The sequence below is a fragment of the Dipteris shenzhenensis genome, chromosome 29, assembly GCF_047967505.1.
Source record: "Dipteris shenzhenensis isolate YYH24624 ecotype China chromosome 29, Dip_SZ_1.0, whole genome shotgun sequence".
In the NCBI taxonomy this organism is placed as follows: Eukaryota; Viridiplantae; Streptophyta; class Polypodiopsida; order Gleicheniales; family Dipteridaceae; genus Dipteris; species Dipteris shenzhenensis.
In genome coordinates, this window is record NC_141624.1 from 27,445,465 (window position 1) to 27,454,516 (window position 9,052).

Genomic DNA, 9,052 nt, shown 5'->3' on the forward strand with positions numbered 1-9,052 from the left:
AGATCCTAAAATGTTGACAAAGGAGGGCTAGACTTGACAAATTGATGCTGTGTGGGCCTCTGACACCCAACATAGTCTAGTTGGAGGTATAAGAAAGATGACAATATAGGAGTGGAAGGCTGAATGGACCAACAACATGCCTCTGCCCCAAAATGACTTCCATCCTGGGGTCCATGTAGAGAATCATGCTCTTGCACTTTCTTAGAGGGCATTCCTACTCCCGATCTTTACTTGCAGCCTTATTTGGTATCATCCATGGTTTCAATAAGAGGTTGCGCCAACATCGGGAAAATGGGTGGAAATAAGCGTGAACATAGGGAACCACCATTGTCGCCCTATTGCAAAACTACAAAAACTTGATGTGTCAGACCCAAATGTAGCTCTCGTCGACAGAAAACTCATAAAGCTTCTATGGTGTATTGTGCTCATGTAGATCCTCGCGGTCGTGAAGACCTACCTTAGGGACTTCGGGAATCTACTAGGTACCACGGATCCCGTTGTTAGTCACAACATCATCTCAGTAGAGGCGAGCTTTAAGGTAGGATAGCTCACTTTTTTCTGGAGCGCAAGCCCGAGTTTCCAGCCCCCAGTTGGCCAAATTTTGCTCGGGTTTCTCAAGGGACTAACCCCCCCTCTTTTGGTTGTAGCCTGATTACTTAATAAAACCCGACATTTCATTTCAACAACAACAACCACCCAAAAAAAAAAAGTTGCCCGAACTTTATAGCTTGGAGTTGAGCTTCATATACACAACACACACACACACACACAAAAAAAAAAATTCATGTAAAAAGCATTGTTTTAATCAATGACCGATTTTTCTTGTGGATATGTGGGAGGAGTTGTTGTTTTGTGAGAAAGGTTGTGCGAGAGAGGGATGTTTGGACAAATGCTTTGGCGTGCTGCACGTTATTGGCCTTAGAAGCAGGAAGACCCAAAAAGCCACGTGGGCGTCACGGGTGGCGGTATTGGTAAGGGGTGGATTCCGGGAGGGTAGGGAAGGTCAATGTCCACTTTTGACTTCTTGTTGTTGTGGTCCCTACCAAACAGAAAAAGCCAGGCCTAACTAAACTGGTTACATGCATTTTGCTCTCCATTTGACATTTAGCTCTTATATATCCCCTCAAGAGCATCTTGAACTCTTTTGCTTATCTCTGCCTCCCTTCTCTGTGCATTTTTCGGTCTCTCTTGCTCATCTCTGCACGATCTTGGGTCCTCTGCCCATCTTTGCATTTTGGGTCCTCTTGCACATGTTTGCATTTTCATCTTGGGTCCTCTGCCTTTGCTCATCTCTGGATTTTGGGTCCTCTGCATCTCGAGTCCTCTCTACTCTCTTGCTCATCTCTGCACGTTGGGTCCTCTGATCATCTCTGAATTTCGGATCTTGGGTCCTCTCTTGATCACCTCTCTTGCTCATCTCTGCACGATCTTGGGTCCTCTGCCCATCTTTGCATTTTGGGTCCTCTTGCACATGTTTGCATTTTCATCTTGGGTCCTCTGCCTTTGCTCATCTCTGGATTTTGGGTCCTCTGCATCTCGAGTCCTCTCTACTCTCTTGCTCATCTCTGCACGTTGGGTCCTCTGCTCCCTGATCATCTCTGAATTTCGGATCTTGGGTCCTCTCTTGATCACCTCTCTTGCTCATCTCTGCGCCCTGGGTCCTCTGCATTTTGGAGCTCTGCTTTTGGTTCCTCTGCTCTCTTGCTCATCCCTTCATCTTTGCTCCTCTACTGTCTTGCTCTTGAGACTTCTGTTGTTCTCTAGAATCTTGAGTCCTCTCTTGCTTATACATCCAAATGCCTCTCCCTGAGATGCGTTCCCCCATGTTCTCCTTCCTTCTCTTATGCCTCCTCTTCTCCTTCCTCTGCTCCTCCCTTGCCCAACAAGGCTACCCTTCGGTTTTTAGCAACCTGGACTGCACAGTGCACCACAAAGAGAACGCTGGCTATGTCTGCAATTCCACCTCCACAGCTTCTTGCAAGACCCTTGCCTACTTCCGAGTGCAATCAGGACCCTTCAACACCCTCCAAGCCATTGCAACGCAGCTCTTTGGTACAACAGCATCCGCCATAGCTTCTGCCAGTTCCCTGCCCTCTGCTTCCTCCACTCTCAGCGTTGGCCAGGGCCTCTTCATCCCCTTCGATTGCAAATGCGATGGCAGTCACTATGTATACAACATCACCTACATTATCACGCCTGGAGACACCTTCGAAAAGCTTTCCAATAACATCTACGAAGGCTTGACGACTTGCCAGGCCATTCAGGATGAGAATCCCACACTTGAAGTGACTAACCTCCCGATCGGGCAGCGTGTGGTTTTCCCTCTCCGATGTGCCTGCCCCTCTCCGCAGCAGGTAAACGCTGGTGTCAAACTCCTTGTCACTTACCCTGTTACAGACGGGGATAACGTTTCCTCCATCACTCACATGTTTAGTCTCGCTGGAGAGCAGGAGTTCTTGTTTGCAAACAGTCTTTCGAATAATTCCGTTCATCTCTTCCCTGCTACCACAGTCTTAGTCCCCCAGCTCGTTGTTCCCACTGTCCCTCCTAATTCCACCTCGATTGCTACTTCTTCTCCGTCCCCAAATTCTTCTTCTTCTTCTTCTTCTTCTTCATCCAGTAGCTCCAAAACAGGCATATACGTCGGCGTAGGAGTAGCAGCCGGTATCTTAGTCTTGCTCTTCGGAGCTGGTTGCTTCGTAGTCAAGAAGAGAAGAGCAACCAAGCGCCGACTCCTAGCTCCCATCCTATCGCCGCCCAAGGTTGCAACCCCCGTCAAAAGTCACAAACCGCAACAGGACCTCTTTTGGGATATCTCAAGCTTTACAGGCTCCGAGAAATTGACGAAGTATACTCTGGAGGAGCTTAAACAGGCGACACAGAATTTCAGTCCTACCACCCAGATCAGAGGTTCCGTGTACCGGGGAGTCATCAAAGGGCAAGTTGTGGCTGTCAAGAACATGACCCGAAATGTCTCGAAAGAGCTTCAAATTCTCCAGAAGGTTCATCATGCCAATCTTGTGACCCTTTTGGGCGTTTGCCTGAGCTCTCCGGAGCAGTCTTACCTCGTCTATGAATATGCAGAGAATGGGTCATTGAGCGATTGGCTTCATGAGAATGATTTCAGCATAGACTATGGAAGCACCTCGACCCTGACATGGAACAACAGGCTACAAGTTGCATTGGATGTTGCCACAGCGCTCGAGTACATCCACGATCACACCAGTCCAAGCTACGTGCACAAAGACATCAAGAGCAGCAATATTCTCCTAGACTCGAAATTCCGAGGTAAGGTAGCGAATTTTGGATTGGCAAAGTCCGCGGATGATATGGAACAGGGATCAGCACTCACAAGGCATATTGTGGGCACGCAAGGCTACATGGCGCCAGAGTATCTGGCTCACGGTCTGGTCTCATCCAAGATCGATGTGTTTGCATTCGGAGTGGTGCTGCTGGAGATTCTGTCAGGGGAAGAAGCCACAATAAGGGATAAGGAGAAAGGAACATTTCTGTCGGAGGCCATAGGGCCTCTTCTGGAGGGAGATGATGCAAAGGAGAGATTGAAAGGTTGGATGGATACACGTTTAGAGAACGCATATCCACCGGATTGTGCTTTCAGTGTGGCTGTGCTAGCAATGTCTTGTGTGGCAGAGAATCCTGATGCACGTCCTAGCGCGAGAGAGGTGGCTTATACGCTTGCCAAGCTGTTAACAACTTCTCAGGAGTGGGAACCTTCAGGTGTGCTGGAAGAGAACTATACAGAGAATCAGCTTGAGGCAAGGTGATTGTTTGATTGATTAGATCCTGAGCTGATGTGAGTGGAGAACAGAAGAAATCCTGATTTTACTACTTGATCAGTGAAGGTGTCCTTGTGTATTGTCAACTATCTACCAATCCATCAATGTGACAGTATCTACACACTATCAGTTCAAGGTGATTGCTTGATTGATTGATATCAATATGAGTGGAGAACAGAAGAAATCCATTGACTGCTGATTTTCAACTGGCAGGGATGATCTACTTCTCTGATAAGCTTGCCAATGCATCAATGGGTCAGTATCAACACACTATCCCTGTTTAGGTTAGTGTACATGCTTTGTTAATAGAGATTTAGTGCGAGGCTTCGAGCTTGAGAAAGGGTTCTAAACCCTTCTAATTCCCTCAATTTGGTCCTCCCTGCACATGCTTCGCAGGGAAGAGGGAGCTTTCTTATGGATAATCTGATGTAGTTGGTACTCTTCCTTGGTTTGTGGGAAGAGAAACATTTCAGAGTTGCTAAATCATATTAAGCTAAGTGTCTCCTTGTCAGGATTGAAGGATTTTCTTTTCTGCTCTTAATTTTATGGTTTCCATCATAGGGGTACCAGTTGTAAGAGGCATACCATATCTAATTTTGAAGGGGGCGCAAGCTCTTTTTTTTTTAAGAAGCTTCAGAGAGGGAACTTACCATAAGGTATGACAATCTAAAGACTCTTAAATTTTTAAGGTGTAAGTTTCATTTCCATTTTTACTTAATTTCAAGGGGGATGGTCCTCACAGAAATAACACATAAATTTATGGAAAGAAGTGCCATCCAGCCATCATTCCATGATTTGAGGCAATTAGCAATGGGCAAGTAAAACATAATAGGAGGTGATATAAATCACTCAGGATTCATGACACAAGTTGATAACTTGAGCTTGGATGAGCATGAGAGGCTATGATAGCTAAAGCTTGGATAAGCCAGACACATGATACAATATCTTTGTCCATGGACAGGCTTTGGAGTAGTGAGGCTTAAAGAGGCAAAGCGCATGAATAAATCAACATTTGGTGATTACCCAATGTATGAAGTGCCTTGAATTGCATTCTTAATTGGTAAATAAAATTAACCAACGAAACCCAAAAGAAATTTGAATTAAAAAAAGAACAAGGTGCCCCTTTTGGAAAGAGGTGTCCCAAAATGCTTCATAAACCCTCAATGCCCGCAAATCTAAGTTTGATTGTATTTGAAAAATGTGTCCCCCCCTTTTCCCAAAACTTAATAGGTATCCACAATGCATTGAAGAACAAAATTATTTCTCTACTATGTTTTGTTTTCAAAATCACACCCTTGATGGTAGTATTTAATTTGGGTGAATTCAGACAATTTATACCTACTTCCATGCCAGAGTAAAACAATGCATGGTTTTATGACATTATGTTCCCCTCTTTCCCCAAGCCTCAACCATCATTTCCTTCAACATGCTTCTATTATCTTTAGCTTCTCCACATCACAGCCTTGCTAGTAGTGTTGATATGGGTCAAGTTCTCGGTGTAATGAAATGGAGGATTTCAACCTACTTGCATGCAACTTATATGATGTCTACTACCATGACTCTCCCATTTAGTCCCTCCACATCAAACTCTCCTTTAAATTGCACGCATTACACTTGCCTTGATATTGATCATTGGACAAGGAACTACCATATCCCACCTTGCAACTCACCTTACTATGTTTTGCAAATGCTATTGTCTTTATTGAATTGCATGCCTGACTTTTGCATCATTCATGATGTGTTCACTTATCAACATCATTGGATACAATCATCTACTAATAAAATGATATACTTGCGAGGATCTTTTGCACAAACACAAATGAATGTGAGTGTGTATGCATACATGCATGCACCCATTTGCTTGTGAACTCATGCACATATGCAGCATTTGTCCACATGCACTTTTTTATTTCCATCTGCATGCATGCACATGCGCTCTAGGGGATATAGGCCTCTTAGGGTGAACGCCGGTAAGGTCGAATTTTTTAAAATCTATGTAACATTAAAATATAACAAAATCCATAGTAGAAGGAGGACTAACAAAAAGCGTGTTTATGTATTATATATGAAATATAACAAGTGTGATGATTTAGTGAGCCTTTGGTTTGGATCTTTTTCAACACTTGCTCTTATTTTTAGAGCTTTCTCAAAACTTTATTAATACCACAATCATGAAGATTATGGCCTTGTCACCTCATTTGTATCAAACCAAAACCTTCAATCCTTAAAATTTAGAGCATATCACCTCATTTGGCACCATTGGGACACATACAAAACTTGAGCATTTATGTCAAACATTCATCTAGAGCACACTTGACACAAATTCACCCAAAACTTCACTAAAAATCATCACATGTGACATGATTTGTATTGCATTGCATGAACATTTTTTCAAATCAAGATTTAAGAAGGTACAGAGTAGGAAAACTTTTTTTATGCCACAGTGGTGGGCTTTTTAAGCTGATGTTGATTGAGAACAAAGCTTAGATCTCTCATGCTAAGTGTCGGCTGATGAATTAACATGTGCTGATTCTTGTGCAATCCCAGCAATTGCATGTCCACATAATAGATGTGCTTACATGCTAGATAAAGCTTATTCTCTACTTCCCTCCTTTGAAAATCAAGGTGCAAGAGCAAGATGGATCACCCTTGATGTGCACTTCATTTAAGCTATTTGTTAACAAATAAAAGATGACATTAGCCCCCAGTATTACTATTGTCTCTTTCACAAACTCTGCATCCAATTCTTCAGCCAAAGCAATCTTCTTCTCAGCATCTTTAGATATCCCATGCCTCCACTTTTTACTTCTTTTCCCACTTGACAAAGTATGCCCACTTGAAGGTTCCTTCCCACCCTATTGTGGTCGTACTTGAGGGGTTATTAGCAAAACGTGCTCCTTGAAAGTGAAGCATGCCTTCTTGAGACACACCATTTCTTCATTGGAGATGCTTGTCCCACGATCAATTGGCCAAATAGAGGGTATTTTTGGTACATATTTAACTTGTTTATCGACATGCCATGTATGCTCCACATCATGGTTGCAGAACCAAATCCATTGAGGTATCATCTTACCTTGATATACCCTTTTTTACCAAAAGCAAGGGGCAACCAAAGCAGGTGATTTACTTTCCATAACATTTGTACATCTCTTCTTCTCAAACAATCCAAAGCATTTTCTTTTGCAATGAATAGGCATTCTTCTGATGGCCCACAATGACCTGCGCATATCCTCTTCTAGGACTATAGTGCTGATCTCATTTCTTGTTTCTTAAACCCCCAAATTAACTCCATCTTGCATGTTGATACAAGATGCGTTTGGGTTTGGTGTCTGAAATCTTATTTTACAGGGTCGACCCCTTTGTTTTCGTTGTCTTGACTCCATTACATATCCAAGTCTATGGGAGCTACAACCTTCATATGACTTCCTTTTCTTTGAACTGCCTCTTTGTCACCATTGAGAACTTGATCCTCATACATAGGAGTACCTATTACTGCATCTTGTACTGCTCAAGCAATGAATCCCAGAGTAGGTGTATTCCTCACAGAGACTCTGTTAAGAAGAGTTTCCATATTTGGGCCATTTCCTTTGTATCTTCCACTTAAGTATGCCAATTGTTTGGAGCATTGAGCATAGGAGTTGATTAGATCTATAACACAAGCATCATAGAGTGATATTCTTCTCTTTCCACCCTCCCCTACTAACCAACTAGCATGGACACTCTTAGACAAGTTGGTATTTGGTATGTGTGCCCTCTCCCAAGGACTCATGGCTCCCTGTACACATCGAGAGGAGTCTCACAAGAAAATCAAAGAAATTACATAAAATGTTGCTACTTTTTACTACACAAAGGATAGGTACTCACATCCAGTTGATTACCCCAATGGTCAATTCTATTTTCCCACCATCTCAACCAGCGCTTCAATTCTCTTGAGGTAAATCCTTAACATGCCACCATTTCCTTATAAGAGCAATGTTTTTTTTGGGCACTCTCACTACTGGGTGAAAGGCACCATGTTTCACACATTTGAAGGTGTTGTCTCCTAAGGTCAGGTGGCACCATCTTGGTTGCATGCTTTTGTAAACTTTGCTCCCAATGGAATAAACATGACCACTCTCTACCCTCAAGGACATTGTTATGTCCTCCATTGAAAACCATCCTTATGGCTATCCAATTCGCTCCTGCTTCATCGACCATGAAACCGGAGAAGTCTGCTTAAGGATAACCACATTGGATTATAACATTGTTAAGATTCTCCCAAAAGAGAATTTGGGTCTCTGCATCCTCTTCATTTGTGTCACAAATGGCTATCACGATTATCCCTTTCAAACTGCATCAAGATAATTTGTCACAGACAACTCACTTAAACATTGTGCAATAGAAATAATAGACAACATACCTAGTATCATAAATTGAGCATGATATTGTAGCCCACCCATCAATCCTGTGCGTATAGTCAACATGCACCCAAGCCCTATGAAGGTCCCCTCCACCAATACGAGGCATATGATTTACCAAATCAACTATGGATCCAAGTCCTTTAGTTGACATTTTGAACACAAAGCATTTTTCACTGGGCCCTCCTTGGCCTAGAAATCGGCTCCCATGAAAGAATGGGAACATACACTTTTTCTTAAGCTCTAAAATATTATCAAAACCATCCCCTATTATTGTAGCCTCTTTTTTTTTCTCACAAGTAACAAGGCTCTTAAACCTACAAGGAAAAAAAACAAACAAGTCACATCAAATCTTAATGCACATGTTTACAAGCAAAAATTTAAACAAACAAGCACATACCTTTGATTTTGTACAAGAGGCATCAATTCTTCAAGGAAGTTGTTCAGTTCACTGTCGCCAATATTTTTTATGTCTTTAAGTGTCAGAGAGTCAATAATAAGTTGCCTTGCAAGTATCATTTGAATTCTTCTAGGACCACTATTTCTATTCACCTCCAAGACTGTTTGCACAAGCTTCCTAACTTTCTCAATGGCAGCCATTGATGTTCCTGGCTGAATGCCATGTGAATGAAACCCTACATGCACCATTAATCTTTTCATGTGTGTATCACGTGGCAAGACATAGTAAACCCTACAGTTACATGTCTCAATGCAAGTAACAATTTCCTTGCAGTAATGACATGTAATGCAAGTTCTATCATCACTTGCTATGAAACCCTTGGAAATCCTGCTGTCCAAATATCCATGGAAATACATGTTATTGTGCCTCAAATTGTTAAGGTAATAGGGACAACTTAT

The 9,052-nt window shown here is 42.5% G+C and overlaps 1 protein-coding gene and 1 pseudogene across 1 annotated transcript; one reads left to right on the top strand and one right to left on the bottom strand.

The window, feature by feature from the left end:
• The first annotated feature begins 1,410 nt into the window (after nucleotides 1-1,410).
• Nucleotides 1,411-4,381, top strand: LYK5 (Protein kinase superfamily protein). Its single transcript, XM_087400846.1, has one exon. It carries the CDS (start codon nucleotides 1,797-1,799, stop codon nucleotides 3,783-3,785), a length of 1,989 nt encoding a protein of 662 aa, XP_087256972.1. The 5' UTR covers nucleotides 1,411-1,796; the 3' UTR covers nucleotides 3,786-4,381.
• A 2,924-nt stretch (nucleotides 4,382-7,305) lies between these two features.
• Nucleotides 7,306-8,420, bottom strand: LOC147882655 (uncharacterized; annotated as a pseudogene).
• Between the last annotated feature and the right edge of the window lie 632 nt (nucleotides 8,421-9,052).

Coding starts and splice junctions, on each gene's coding strand:
- LYK5 (XM_087400846.1), top strand. CDS start 1,797: ATGCCTCTCCCTGAGATGCGTTCCCCCATGTTCTCCTTCCTTCTCTTA.